A 15,967-nucleotide genomic window follows, 5' to 3' on the forward strand; every position below is an offset into this window, starting at 1 on the left:
GAGGGCACAATGGAGGGAGGGAGAAGGGAAGAAACAAAGAAACAAAAGAGAAATGGGCTACAGACAAATTCTGCATTTTAACACATTCAATATCTCTTAAATGCTGTTGAGTGAGAGATCAGAACAACCCCCCAAAAAGTGGAAAAATGTGCATCTGCCTAACAAGACTCATCCCTTTTACAGTTGGTGTTCCTTAGAAGCAGGTGGATCACAATCTTTATAATGGACCTTAATTATATAAATGACCCTAGGCAGAGCACGTGATTTCCTATCCAACTTGGCACATCTGCAAAAACCCTGAAGGTGCTTAAGGAGTGGTATAGAAGTCTGTAAGTGCCATGGCTTCTGGAACATTAGCCACTCTGAGATCTTCGGGGAAAAGACAGTCTATAAATACAAAGCTTTACGGTTACCCTTAGTTACTTCACTTTTTCAGAGCATAATGCAATCTGTCCCAAGTCCCATGTTTTATTTCTGTAGTGAATTCTGCTGTCCTATTTTATAAATTGTATAAGCACGCGTTATATTGGTCTAGTAAAAAAAAAAGGTGTTTTTTTTTTCAAGATACCATTCCACTATCATTCTTCCTTGCCTTGAAAGATGGAAAATGGGTGAGAGTGGACTTGATTTGCATGGCAGAAAGTGGTGCTAACATGGCTCTCCCCTGATCCCTATCTCAGAGGGGAGGGAAATGGGCTGTTCTTTAAATCATGTATTTATCGTCATTTTTTTGGTCTCCCTTAGTTGTGGCCATCAACTGTTGTTGGAAAACTGCAGGAGAGTTTGGGGTGCTTGGAAACAGGCAAGGGAACAGGGGAGTCCAGATGAAGCATGAGCAGTTAGGTAATGATAAGCTTTCTAATTGAAATTAGTCACATAGTTAAGGAGATCTAGAGGATGGAGGATTTTTTTTTTTGCCTTTCCGCCTCATGAATGTAAAATGTGCTTGTAATTTTAATACTCTTCCAGATAGAGCCGCCTTTAAATTCACACTTTGCAAGACTCCAGGGAAAATAAGTTACTAATGAATGGTATTTACAGTGGCAGCATCTAAGCGTGCTTTCATTTACTCTTCTAAAGTTACTGTGTAAACTACAAGTAATTAAAAAGGAACGCAGAAAGTAGTTTCTCCTATTAAATTTAGATCAGGCTAAAAATAAATAAATATAATTACTGAAATTCTAAGTTCAGTGAATCTGCCGCTGAACTGGGTTAAAAGACAGATCAGCTATCGCAAGCACTAAGATGTGCGGCTGGTGAGCTGGAAAATGGTGGCAGCCAACAGAGTGGGCACGGCACAGAATGGGTGCACACTAAAGGTCTGTTTAATGAATAGTGACAACCAGGCTTGTGTGCAGCAGAGTCTCCACCCCCAGCTTGTTCCCCCAATGCCAAGTGTCTCAAGTACATTTTTTTTTCCAGTCCTGGGCTTGAGCTCAGGGCCTGAGCACTGTCCTTGGATTTTTCTCAAGGCTAGAACTCTATCACGTGAGCCTCAGCACTACTTCTGGCTTTTTCTAAGTATGTGGTACCAAGGAATCAAACCCGGGTCTTCGTGCATGCTAGGCAAGCACTCTACCACTAGGCCAAACATCCGCCCCTCAAGTACATTTTTTAAAAAATGAATTTGCTCTGCTCTAGTTCTACTTTTATGTGCTATGATCTTTGCAAGTTCACCTTAACCAATTTGGGGAAGTAATAGCACTGAGGATTCACAGTGGTGTTGGATTACCAAGGTGAGGTGTACCAGCAGAACCTGTCATGAAAAGCTAATACACTTCTGTTGGCCTCTCTTTTCTAATAGTCTGGATAGGTGAAAATCCCATAAGAACACTGGCTAAAAGGATTGTGCCTACCTGGAAAACTCAAGCATTAACCCTAAGTATTTCAATGATCTAATCTTATAGTTATTATGTGGATTTGAGAAAGGACTTGTGTCATGGTAACTAAAAAAAAAAAAAAAAAGACTTGCTACAGATATACAGGCTGTTCTGGTTGTGCAAGATGTGTGATCTTGACTTTTTGCTCAAAACCAAGAAGTCATTCCTTAGGATATCAGTGACATAACAAGTGCTTGGTTTGTCAGTAAGAAACAAAATGTTCTGGGCAGAGCGCTGGTGGCTCATATCTGTAATCCTAGCTACTAGGGAGGCTGAGATCTGAGGATCACAGTTTGAAGCCAGGTCTGGGTAAGAATTAACTACTGAAAGTAGGGACATAGCTCAAGTGTACCAGCCTTGAGCAAAAAGCTAATGACCAGTATCAAGATCATGTGTATGGGCACAAAAACAAAACAAAACAAAATGGTTTGTATGATTACATTGTGTTCACCAACAAGTTACTGGAAACCTAGAGTTTTCTTCAGTTCCTCTATTGTTTAAACAAAAACAGTCGACTTTACACAAAATGGAACAAATCCAGATGCAACCCCTCCCCTGAGAAGAGATGCTGAAATGGATTTTCCAAGGAGAGGAAGGAGCACAAAGCTCCGCTTTCTCTTTAAACCTGTGAACAATAGGAGGGCATGTGATCCACTGGCCTATCATCCAGCACATTAATAGCTGTGCTAGAGTAATTACACTTGTGGTATTTTTGCCTCAAGTGAAATTCTGAAATAAGAGGATGGAAATTATGATACTGCTGATAAATATTAATAAGTGAACTTTTAATTTTTTTGCCACAATATTCAAAATGCTAAGCATCCTGGCTAATGCTGAAGCAGCCCGATGTGTTTGCCTCCAGGGAGCGCGAAGCTTTGTGCACTTAAGAAAAAAGTTTAACGGAATTAAAATTTAATATCTAATTAGAGCAAGGCTAATATATTTTGCAATGAGTGGGGGAGACATGTGCTTCACCAGCACATTGGGGATGGCCATTCATCTTACCTGTAACGCAGCATTAAGAGGTGTGCAGTAGGCGTGGCTGCTCTGCATGTTTTTAATAAGGGAAGGGTTACTGTATAAGAAAAAAAAAAGAAAAAGATAAAAAGTCAAAGTTAAACACCATCGAGTCCCTGAGGTCCCAATTAAGTTTTGTTTTTAAGCTTCCTGGTTGCCATCCACTAACCACAGTCAAGGGAAAGTTTAGGCTTTTGCCTTCTTCCCTTTTACAGGGATGGGCAAATATTTTGGGGATGCTGATCAAGAAGATGGGGTGTCAGGCTCTGGCTGAGACCTCTGCACCAATAGGCAGTAACTGACCAGACTGCAACAGGATGGCAGAGTCTGGGGGTGAGGGATGACAGGATGGCTAGAGCCAGCAGGGCGATGTCCCTCTGATGCCTCCTCCTGACAGGACCTCTACCATGGCTGCTGCAGGAAGGGCAAGGAAGCCCTGAGGACCGTCTCACAGGCATGTGCAGTGCCAAAAGAAGAGAGGTAGTACAGGAGCGCAGCAGGGTAAGTCTGGTCCTACAGTGTTTATTTGCACAGCTAGGTCTAAGAGAGCTTGGAGTGACTGGAAGCTGTCTCTAGCATGCCAGGACATGGTTTTAAAAAAATAAATCTCTGGCCTAATAAAGAATTAGAAATACTAAGAAATTATCTAGTATATAACTTTGGGGAAGAATGGCTTCGCACACATAAATAGCATCATCTACCATCCCAACACCTCCACCCCAAGGTAGAACAATTATTTTTTCCTTTGAGGCAGTTTTGCTATGTAGCTTGGGTTAGACCTGAACTTGGAATCCTCCTACCTCTGCTTCTCAAGTGCTGGGAATACAGGCGTGCGCCACCATACCCAGCTGGATTCAGGCATTGTAATCATTTCATTCTTTTATTACATTTAGTAACAAATCAGAAAAAATACATTATCCCAACAGATAATTCGTTTTAACCATAATTTCCTTCTTGCTTGGAGGAGTTAGGGTCACACACAAAATATTTAATCAGAGGGTCCCCGTAAGCTGCTGAATCAACATACAACCAATAATTTGTATTAAAGACATCAAAAAAGCATTACTCAAGGCAACTGGTGTTCCGAAGAGAAACAAGAGAAATACATGTACAAATCACACAATTTAGTTCCATTTGCAGAAAGCTGAGGCACTGCTACTGGTGAAATGCAAAAACTACATGGGATGAGTCAACCATGCAAAGCCAAAGCAACAGCAGAAAAAAAAAACAAAAGCAAGTAAAGGCTCTTACTGTGCGACAAGCTCGTCAAAGTTTTCATCGGGGCAGTATTTGCGAGGACGGCCTCGTTGAATATGGCGGCCACGTATAAACTCTTCATCATCAACTGTCCAAAAGGACCCAAACTCATCCTCTACTCTGATAAAGCACTTATGCAGTGAGAGGTTGGTGCGAATGGCACCCTGGGATAGGAGCAGCAGCAAAGGAGATGAAGTGGCAACAAAAGGAGACGGGGTTGGGGGCAGAACAGACATCCAATACAGGGAACAGGAAAAAGAAAATAAAATGCAATAAGCATAAGCAAATGGTTTGTGAGGGTTAATATGCATTGCCACCTAAAAGCTACTAGCATGTGATGCAACAAAGACCAGCAAGCAGGGCGGGGGGACTGGTGGGTGTACGAAACAGGAGGGATGAAATGCTCTTTTGCTTCCCTTGACTGAGACAACGTGAAACCAGCTCTTGGATCTAACACCGTCTAGCAGCCAAAGCCTCTAGGTTACACTTTGTTAGCACAATCCAAGCTAGGCTAAGAAGTTCAAACATGGTGGACGTACCCACTGATCTTTTGTGGCCTTCGTTTTTGGAATTCTACTTCATCCACTGTCCATACTGCCCCTTTAACGTTTTCTACTCGCACAAAACACTTGTGAAGACTAAGATTATGACGCACTGCATTCTGCAGCAAGTATAAAAGAGAAAACATTTACATTTTCTATAAGAAAAGTCTCCAAACACAGTAGTACATTTCAGCCTCACATTTATGAAACTATCCCCATCCCCGAACTGTAGCTACCACCCCTCCCCCAAAGGGGGGTTTTGTCTGTGATTGAGGGTGTCTTCCAATAAGTGCCTCAGTTAGGTATAAATTATACTTTAGTGTTTTTGTCTATCCTCCAGTAATATCTAACCAGAAAATATATTTGTAATAGTCATATAAGCCCCAAATAGGTTCTATATTATGACTTTGAATATAGTGCTACAATGACTTCAACATAAAGATATAGATCCAACATAAACCTATACCCTTTAAATCATGCAAGGTGAACACTTTGGTTAATACTGTTATATAAATAGCATCTAGCTTTGAAAATCATTGGTTTTTATATTAGGGAGACTTCTAAATAGGATTTTTCCCATTGAGAGTATGATCTTTTATATACGAGAGGATAAACTCCTAAAGAATCAGTATCCACCATCATAATATGTCTTACCTTCTGGAATATATATGACAGTTGGTGCTTACTAGAAATAATTAATAATCAAATTAACTGAAGAAATGCACAGGAACATAAGAGTAGGACTCTCAATGGCAAAAATGACTATATTTCTGCAGTTGATCATTTGCACAGAAACACAGACATTTTAAAAATCATTGCTAAGCTGAAACTCTTCCTACCCACAATGTACCAAAAGTGGAATCCTGCTTTAAAAAAGTAAAGAGCTTTTTTATATCTCATCATCCCTTGGACCTTGGGGAAAATCTACAACATTTACTGGGGACACAAAAAGGTTTCATCTTTACTTCTATTTGATTGAAGTTAGAGAGCAGTAATTCTGAATTTATTTTAGGGGTCATCATAATTGTTGACTATGAGGATTTGGGCTGTGAAATAAGTTTTCTTCTCTCATATGGAACACTTAGGAAATAATGAAGTTTCATATAGAAGCTTCATGATTAGATATGAGGAATTGTTCAACAAAAGAATCTACGGATGAACGCTCAAGAGTTTTGGGGTGCTAACTGGAGAAGATTCATTATATCTTTAAGACTATTGAAGAATATCCTTAATTCAAAATATGTTTGATGGAGTTGCTTTAAAAAATGATTGTCCTGTCATACTTGGGATTAGGTTAAGTTTTTTTATGTAGAAATTGTACCCTAGGCGTTTCAGTAGGTAATTTCAGTAGGTAACTATCTTTCATGGGCATATTGAAGGTCTGTTATTATGTCTCACCTATCATGAAGAAGATATAAATAAAACTAAGTTTTCATTAAGAATCAGGAAACAGAACTGGGAAAGAAATCATTATCATTTCCAATCACTGTGTTGTATATTAAAATAAGTATCAAAATGTGCTGAAATTGAAACAACAGGAAATCAAGAGTCTTAAAAAAAAGACAAATGATTTTTTTTCACTCATGATTCTAAACTGGAGATTTCATTTTTTTGTGGGGGGAGGGAAGGGGTTGGTTGGAGGGGCTTGTACTCAGGACCTGGTTACTGTCCTTGAGCTCTTCTGGTTGGAGACTCCCACTCGACCACTTTCAGTTTTCTGGTGGTTAATTGGGATTGGAATCTCACAGACTTTCCTGCCTACATCTCAGCCTGCTGAGTAGCTAGGATGACAGGTATGAACCACCAGTGCCCCACCATTTACCCTTTTGAGATTATAGCTCCAATAGGGACACCAAAGAAAAATTACACGTATTTATGACTAATTAAATCCTTCACCTAGGGTTGTTTGTATTAATGTCTCCTCTCTCCCCCCAGCTGCCTGGCAAAACTAAAAAAGTTTTAGTTAAAGATGGGATTGGCAGCTTAAATTCATAAGCACAACTGGCAGTTATTTTTATACTCGATCACTTGACTTTTACAAAAAGCAACTTACAGAAAAGTCTCTGCTTCATGTTTCTAACTTCCTAAATTTTTGAAACTTTCATAGCTACAGATCTTTTGTATTTCATTCCCCAAGGCAGGCTGAGGAAAAGGGGAAGAGATTCTAAACATAGTTTCCCTGCTGTCCCATGTGTCTGATGAATTAATTCTATGCTTAGTTGCTGTCTTTTAGAGTGCTATTTTATCAAAAACTTACCAGAGGAAATGGGTATTTAGGTCCCCCCCCCCAATATATAATTAAAGTTGTAGCAGGGAAGATACTTATTTGAAGCAAAGTAATTTTCCTTATAGCCTATAATAAGATGCATAAATTTTCAAATGTTTGTATTTAAAAGAGGTCTAACTATTTGGGGAACTTCAGAGAATTTTATAATTCCATGTAGCAAAAAATAAAAAAGTAAAAAAAAAAACTACATATCTATGTATATAATGTCTCCATAAAATAATGGACATCAGGGATCCTGCAAAAATTTGTGAGACCTTAATCAATACAATGGAGTAAAAAATCTGAACAATTTCTAAACCAATGGGATGGGCTGGAAGCAAGGCTTGTCACAGGACTCCCAGCAACGGCAAGGGCATTGTATGCAAAGCTAAGGGAATCTGAACTATTTTATAGCAATTGGTGTTGCAATTACGTTCCATAATTCAGAAACAACTTTTCTTTTTTGGGGTATTAATGAAACTTGGAGGGATGGTAAAACCAAATAAAACAAAAGAGATCACACACACACACACACACACACACACACACACACACACACACACACACACACCATCAGTTAGAAGCATCCATTTATAGTGCTCACATGTGGATTGCCTAATGGGGTTGATGAGCTTTGATCTAACTAATGAAGGTCATATTCAGTTTAGCCATTTAATCCAATTTCCTAGATGGTGAACACACAAGGTACCTCTGCAAATGTGGGCTGCGGCTGACCCTCTAGCAGTGGGAGGCTTGTGTAAGTACGAGGTCAAGCTCAGTATGAGCAATAGCATCAGACTGAAACCACAGAGTGACTTCCCTGGCTGGCCTAGACACACCTCTGCTGTCAGTGAACTGAAGGACCTTTTAACCACGATGGAACACGTCTGTGAATCCAGTATTTCTATTCACTGGACACTGTGAATGTTTCATCGTATTATAGATATAACATTCTTGTGGCCCAGTAACTTCATGAACCACCTCTGCTCTATAAAGTCTAAAATCCAGCAGGCCTGAGATGGAGCTTACCTTCCACGTGGCCGCATTGCGTCGGAAGTACGCGAACATTCGTGTGAACCAGTTATAGATTTCATTTAGTGTTAGCTGCTTTTCTGGAGATTCAAGAATGGCCTGCAAAGTGAAGAAAGTTATCAGAAGAAGAGGATTTATGATGATATCAGCAGAATCATCATTATACCATTGCTTGGAAATATAACATAACTGATTCAGAGCTAGATACTAAGAAAGGTTTCAAAGAAGGATCTAAGATTAATGGTTGTATTTAACAGTTCAATAGCAAAACTCAAAATGGAATTATCTAATTGTTTTGAGTTTTTATTTCTGTTTCCGTACAGAAATATTAATTTATTAGTCATTCATAAAGCAGAATCAAAGAGAAATGCAAAACATTTCACTAGCTGATTAAAGCTCAGTAATTATTTAGAGCTCAGATTAATTCTAGGGATCAGAGATTACTGTAGCTTGTGATAATTGACTTGCCATCTTTAAACAGGCTCATTTTCACTGTTGTGTGAAATGAATTTTCTAATAATCACATCGTATTGTAATACTTAATCAAAAGCAATTATGTTATATATTGCAGTTTTAAAAAACCTTATAGAAAAGGTTTCGGCATGCTTGCATACTAAGCGGTTTTAAATCTACTTCATCAATATAACAAATACATGTCTCCATATACTTTTTGATAGCATCTCTCAATGCTGTTGTTATTGACTTACCTGCCTAATTAAAGATGCATATGTGAACGGTGGTCTAACTTCTGCGTTCTTATAAAATTCTTGGTTCTGCGCAATATCTGCTAAAATAAGGATTGTTGTTCTATTAATTACCTCTTAAGAACAAAAGGTTGGGGGAGGGAGAGCTGGTTGACAAGAACTGCAAGTGACGTTTATACAGAAGACACCAGTGAGGTAGATACCTGAAGAAATGGGCACGTTGTATTTGTCTGAGTACCGCCTGCGGATGGGGCCAACTGAATGCATGCTGGTGGTCGTGATGACGGAGGGGCCTTGGGTGACAGGAGTCAGAGGGGCCGTTGGGGTGGTTGGAGTATGAGGTAAGCTTTGTGGAGAAGCCTCCGATGCCGACTTGGAAAGTGTGACGCTTGATACCAGATTTAGCTGTGGGGAAAAGAACATGACTTAGGAGGCCTTGGGGAAGGATGGGGGAGGGAGAACACAACCATCAAGAAAAGTATCATCTCCCACCACCACCCCTTCCATGTTCTCCTTCCCCTTCCAACGCCCCAATGCTGGGAGGGAAATAGGACCTGCTTGGCCAATGTTATTCCTCTAGGCAGGCACATGTAAAAAGGATTCACTTAGGATCTAGTCCTATCTCTTGCCAGGTTCACCTTTTTTTTTCCTAATGGCTGCCAAGGATGTTTACAGATGCAAGGAGGAGGTATCTAGCAGGCTGCATCTGAGAAATCCTAGGTAAAGACATTTCTTTCATCTCAATGTATCATTCTCTTTAGTGAGCATAGCAATGTACTCTAAATCTGGAAAAAGGAGTGGGCAGAGGTTCTGTGCTACACAGGCCAGGGACACTGGCACAGAGCTTCCTGCAATGTGCCCTTACAGGACTGAGGAGCTATGTTCACTCAATTTTTTTTCTTTTCTTTTCTTCCTTTTCCCCTGACTCCCCACCTCAGTCAGTCATGGGGCTTGAACTCAGGGGCCAGGCACTATCCCTGAGCTCTTCAGCTCGAAGCTACCGCTCTACCACTGGAGCTACAGCACCAATTCTGGTTTTCTGGGGTTAACTGGAGGTAAGAATCTTACAAACTTTCCTGCTTCGACAGTGATTCTCAGATCTCAGTCTCTTGTGTAGCTAGGATAACAAACATGAGTCAAAAGTGACTGGTCTCAACTTTTTTTTTTCCTCTTAAATGTTTTTTTTTAATTTCATTTTAATGAATTTAAACTTAAATGAACCCATGTGGCTAGGAGCCACCATACTGGCCACAAAAGGTCAGGTCGGGTGACACAAGTTCTTTAAGAAATAGAATGGCAGGCAGCAAGTGTTGGGCCCATGGCGAGTAGCTCACAAAGTGGTGCTCACAGTAAGCAAACGTGGATTTCCATCCAGTAGGATATAACTTTAGCAAAGCTTTCTTTGTGATCTGCATGAACTCTATGAAATACAGAACTGAGCTCTATTTACGAATAAATATAGCACACTTGAGATCTTGAACTCTTAATGTTTTGTTGATTTTGAACATCCCATAGAGGAAAATGAGCAAGTAGTAGTCTGACTTACTATCTATCTTGCTTTAAACTTCTATTGCTTTTCTTACAGATAGTGGAAAGGGGCAATCCTTTTCCAAAGTTTGCTGTAATAGAAATACTCTTCTCATTTTGACAGTGCTGAAGAATTTTGGTTGTTTTCAGCTTGTTAATCATTCTTTACTCAGAATTGCTATTTCACATATATACAGAACCTTCCTCAAATTGAAGAAATTTCTGCAAAGCACTGATATTTTCACAAGTCAGAATTCAAATCACACCTTACTACAGTAAGAACATTTTATCATCACTTAGGCCAATCTTAGGTACAAGGCATTATTTGTGGAAGGTTTGAGAAATTAGAGTCCCTTTAGCTCATAATCAGTCTATTACAAGTGGGTTTTACCATGTTGGGATGATTCCACCTTTACTCCCACTCCAGAAATAAAGAGTTATGAGGACTTTGCATTGTCTAATGAGGGCCAAGAAAAGGGGGAAAACTGATCTAATATTGTTAAAGAAGTAGTAATCAGAAAAAGGCAAATCAGATGAGGCATGGTAACCGCTGGGTAAAGTGGTCTGACTTCTGCTCTCCTTTCTAGTTTCACTGTTAAAGGTGGGTTGGGCTCAGCACACCATACACCCTTCCTTCCAAGGCTCAGAAGGCACAGGGAGGGTAGGGCCCTTCCTGACCTCCTCCAGCAAGTAGGTCAGATGGGGTGGGTTACCCTGCACTTTCCATCATGCTAGAAACTTTGCTTTTGTCACCTTCATCTGCAAACTAAGTGCTAAGAGTTCAGGGTAGTAGCCAAGGGCCAACCCGAGGTGGGGAAGAGTAGAGGATCACTCCACTCCTTTTTAGAGTTGGGCCATCATCACTGACCAAGTCCAGGACCAGGAGACTATATTAACATCTAGCCAAAGCAGAGGGCCAAGGAAATCAGTGGAAAAGGGTCATACATATATAACTTTTTAATTCCGACGTTATAAAGTAGAAGCAGGTTCCCAGGAAAAAAAAATTTGCAAAAGTTGTGTCATAAAACACAAGTTGTGCTCCTGGATGACATCATGACATCATTTGATTTGTACAATGAATAAACTTGAGATGTTATTGGTAGTGTTTTACAGAGAACAAAGTAGAGGCTTGGTGAGATGATACTGCTTGGTATGGCACCAGACATTTACTTGTATGACTCTCTACCCTTTAGTTAACCTTTCACACCTACTGTTTAAAAATTAACAATCATGGCCAGGTTTCACTTTTCTACAGTTTTGGAAGCAATTTAGCAAATAGCTTTTACCCCGTGCATGTGTAAAGTTCTATCAATAGTACTTTGCATCTAGTGGAAACAGGAATCTGCATGTCACTGCCCTCAAAGTACTTGTCAACAGTAGTTGATGATGGTTATAGGCAAATAAATATGCGCACACACACACACACACACACACACACACACGTCAGACAATAGTCTTAGAGACTCATTCATTCATTCCTCACTCTCCTTCTTGGCTTCTCCACTCAACTAATGACCATTTTCCAAACAGAATGACTTTCATAAATCATAATGAAAGCCTGGTGCTGTGATCACGTGACTTGTGAGGTTGAGATATATGGATCCCATACATAGCCCAGCCTGGGGCACAAAAGTCCATGAGACCATCTCCCTTAAATTAATGACCAGAAACCAGAAGTAGCTCCATGGCTCAAAGTGGACGAGCAAAAAAGAGCTTGGGACAGCACCCAGGCCCTGAGTTCAAGCCCCATGACTGACAAAACAAACACAAATTACAAAAATTACAAACCCAAAGCCACTGGGGGTTCTTGTTTCATTATCCGAACTGAAAATGCATCAACATTGAACAAATGCAAGCCTATCTGTTTAGTGTTCACATCTAAAGAAGAGTTAGATGGACCCAACTGCTGCCAATGCTTTCAAATGTACAAAGAATAGACACTCTTGCAGCTTTTACAAAAGTCTGCAAATATGGGCAATTTCTAGGAAAGAAGCAACAATGCGAAGTAATATCGTTGTGGATGCTTCTGAACACAGGTAGAAAACGGAACTAAAAACACTGAGTCAGAAGGGAGCAGAGAGGGGTTTACCAGGCTTGACAAATGACACTGTGAATCACACCCACTGCTGGGCTGTCTCTAATAAGCCACAGAGGAAGCAGCTAATCTCAGCTAATTACCAGATAAAAATGTATTGTAAGGACTCTAATTAGGAGACTCGAATAGAGGTGATCTAATGATTAAATGCTGCATTGGAGTGACCCCACCATCAACGTGCAGTGGTGTGCACGATGTCACTGGAATATTTTGTAGAAACAGTAATTTTATCTCAAGGAGGGGAGGCAGTAATATTTGTAATGATGGCTATGAGGTAAACTAATTAAAAGACAGTTCCTAGAGGAAAAGGGTGTTGGACAGCAGCTGTGGCCATTCCAAACCCAAGTGCCAAGTCTCAATAGAGGAGCTGCAGTCAAGTGGAAAATTTCTGTCTGACCTCTGCCCTTGCTATTAATTTGCAGGAAAACTAATGACACATATACATATTCCCACAAAATTGTTCTAATTGCTAATTTGCCAAAGGAGCCCAGATTCCAAATTAAACATGACTGTAGCCTGGAAGGGAAAAGGAAGAATCAAAAGCAGTAAACTCCAAAGAGAGGGTGCTTTGCCACACAAAATCATTTGAAGGCCGAACCAACATTAATGAAATGTCAACCCTGTCAGCTGCTATACAAGTTGCTTAACTTTTCAACTTTTGTCTGATCATATGTTTGTCTTGAGGAGTCACCCTCTTCACCAGGGATAAGGTGGGGAAGGACCCTGGTGGGGGGGGTGCGGAGGGGGAGGGAGAAAGAAGAGAAAGTTCCAGACAGGATTCAAAATACACTAGGCTCAAATCAAACCTGCTTCTTTCAATCAAGGTCTGAAAAAATAAACAGACAAAATAAAAAAAGACAGAAACAAAGAATCAAAACATAGACTCAGAACAGAAAAAACAAATTGGCATCAGTGCGATTTTGCTGTAATCTTGATATATTCATCTAAACTGTAAACCATTAAATCTTAATATAATCATTAATTACCAAGGAAAGCATCCATGCTTGGTGTTTCTGATTGTAGTTAAGGCCTGAAATGAGAATTTTTTTTTCCAGGACATGGAGCAGGAAGGGATTGGATTGGGAGGGTTGCTTTTCCTCATGGAAAGCCCTTTTTTTTTTTTTCATTGTGTTCATTTTTTTATTTAAAAAGAAGTTGCTATGTTTAGAAAAGTTAGCAACTCTGAATTTTTTTTATAGCCCCTTTCCATACTGTGATGACTTTGGTGCAGATAATGTCTTTGAAACCCTGGCCAAAAGATAACCCTTGTGTCACTTAAAATCGCGGCAACATTTTTAAAAATAAAAACAAGTAATTGTTCTCTCACTGTTCCTCCCTCCCTCCCTCCCTCCCCCCCCCAATGAGTTTTGGTTAGAGACAATTATCCTGGAAGTCTTTGCCCTTGACACTATTCTAACTCTGTCAACTACCCAGTATTGTTACAATGTGTCTTTTAAAAGAAGTATTATTATTATTGTTATTACAAAATTAGTTTTTCAACAGTGTGTGCCCCTCCCCTGGCCTCCCTTGAAAAGGTGATGAGTCACTGGCATTTTTGAAAAGTAAACAAACCGCTGATGTAAACCCCAGACAGAAACAGACTTGTTGTAGTCCCACAAGAATCCATTTTTTGTTTTTGTTTGTGCTCTTGCCTCCCAGGAAAACAGATTCTGAAAACAAAAGAACAACCTGAAACCCAAACACCAAGAGACAGACAGAACAGAGCTGTTCAGCAGGGGTTCCCAGGCTCACAGAACTGGTTTTTCTGCTGTCTGATCTTCAGGTCTGAGTCTTTTAAGTCCTGATTCAACTACTCTGTGTCAAGAGGCTGGGTCCCGGGGCAGTATGAATCACTGAGTTCTAAGCCCTATGGGATGGACATGGCAGGATGGGGCCTTTGGTTCTTCTTTCACTGGCTGGGCCTGGTCCTGTGTTAGTCAGAGACCAAGACGTCCATTGCACTGCTCGTCTTAAGCTGAGGTGAGCTGGAGGACATTGCAAAAGTCTATGAAATCATTTTCTCCAATTCCAAAGCAAAACCTTGCCATTCCACATGGCCCAGCCATTTCTTGAAGAGTTAACAGGCCATTTTTGATTTTAGAGAGGGGCACTTTGTTTTTATAAGTAGCTAAAAGCTCTTGCAAAACAGTCCTAATTGCTATGGTGTGAGTAAAAGAAAAATGTGTAAAAAAAGGGGGGGGGATCTACTGCTGTATTCCCTGCCAAGTATGCTTTATGATATTTTCATAAAGAAGCACAATTGCCTACTCTGTAATTATGTTGCCCACCAAATCTGAAAGAATGTGGTTACTCCATGAAGGGATGGCTCTCAGAGGGCAGGAACACCACACAGCACGGGGGAGACCTCTCCCTCCTCTCCCAATTCATAAAAGACTCACTGGATCTGGTGAGGTTACAGATAGCAAAGTCTTTTTAGGAAATCCTCAACTACTTCACAGAGCTGTTAACAGACACAACTCTTTTCTGTTGACGATGTTTTGGGGCTCTGAATTATAGTCTTCCATCCCAGGAAATAGGCTAGTTCTTGGGGTAAGCAAGAGGCATCGCATCGTGCAATATCCAAACTATTCCAAACCAGTGTTGGAACCAAAGACCAGCAATCATTGTCATTACACTGAGTTCTTCTTTGCTACTGTTACTTCTCTTTTCATGAGAAAGACAAGAAGCTTATAAGATTTGAGGTTTGGCCTTTCTAAACCTGTGTCAAGAATAGCCTATCTAGCCATTTGCAGGTGGTGTATACCTGTAATCCTAGCAACTCAGAGGGCTGAGCTCTGAGAATCCAGGTTCAAAGCCAGCTCAGGCAGGAAAGAACTCGAGACTCTTGTCTCCAATTAACTACCAGAAAACCCGAAGTGGCACTGTGGTGTGAAACAGTAGAATGTTAGCCTTGAGAAAAGAAAAGCTCAGGAACAGTGCCCAGACCCTATGTTCAAGCCCCATGACCAACACCAACAACAAAAAAAGAACAGCCTGTCCGTCCCATGCCCACAACTGCTACATGTGGCTGCTCTCCTAAATGCTCACAGACATATCTCCAAGCAAGGCCTACTCTTATTACATGTATGAAAAACTTATTTGAGGGTAAGGTAAGGTTGGCTGTTCCTTTTCTTCCATGCTGACTCTCATTAACTATCTCACTCTCTTGAAGCCACAAAGGTTTGCACATCCACTATTCACCCAAGGAAACATCCAGAAAGCTGCCTACTTCCTTCTTCCTTCTCATCTTTTAGGTTTTGGATGAGACTTCATGTGTCTGACAAGCTGTCCATTCTTGGCATCTATCTATACAACTTAAACACCACAGTGCATATACTAACAGACTCTGGTGTGTGTGTGTGTGTGTGTGTGTGTGTGTGTGTGTGTGTGTGTGTGTGTGTAATTTGTATCCTTCGTTCACAAGACATTTTTGTGGCAACGATGAGTCTTTTCCACCTGTCTACTCTATATTTGGTCTATAGCCTTGCCCAAGATGTATTTGTTAATGGAAGAGTTCAGTTGTGCATGTAGGAATTCCCTTTCTAAACACAACTGCACACTGAGTCTAGGGTTTTCAGATAGGTCGATCAGCATGAGCATGAAGACATGGCACTGAAGGAGTGTGAGAGGGGAAACCTGGGAACTGG

The 15,967-nt window shown here is 40.5% G+C and overlaps 1 protein-coding gene across 2 annotated transcripts in view; it reads right to left on the bottom strand.

Moving 5' to 3' along the window:
• Positions 1-15,967, bottom strand: part of Foxp1 (forkhead box P1) — a 574,139-nt gene that overhangs the window by 9,524 nt on the left and 548,648 nt on the right. Inside the window, exons 14-18 of one of the 2 annotated variants that reach the window (XM_090323968.1) lie at positions 8,902-9,103; positions 8,702-8,781; positions 7,992-8,093; positions 4,149-4,318; positions 2,886-2,955 (exon numbers count right to left, since the gene is read on the bottom strand). In XM_090323968.1, coding sequence (XP_090180094.1) covers positions 2,886-2,955; positions 4,149-4,318; positions 7,992-8,093; positions 8,702-8,781; positions 8,902-9,103 — 624 coding nt within the window. Of the gene's footprint in view, positions 1-2,885; positions 2,956-4,148; positions 4,319-4,693; positions 4,816-7,991; positions 8,094-8,701; positions 8,782-8,901; positions 9,104-15,967 lie in introns of both variants that reach the window. The other variant, XM_090323960.1, reaches the window with a different exon arrangement.

Source organism: Megascapheus bottae, chromosome 2 (assembly GCF_031878675.1).
Source record: "Megascapheus bottae isolate mThoBot1 chromosome 2, mThoBot2.hap1, whole genome shotgun sequence".
NCBI classification, from domain to species: domain Eukaryota; kingdom Metazoa; phylum Chordata; class Mammalia; order Rodentia; family Geomyidae; genus Megascapheus; species Megascapheus bottae.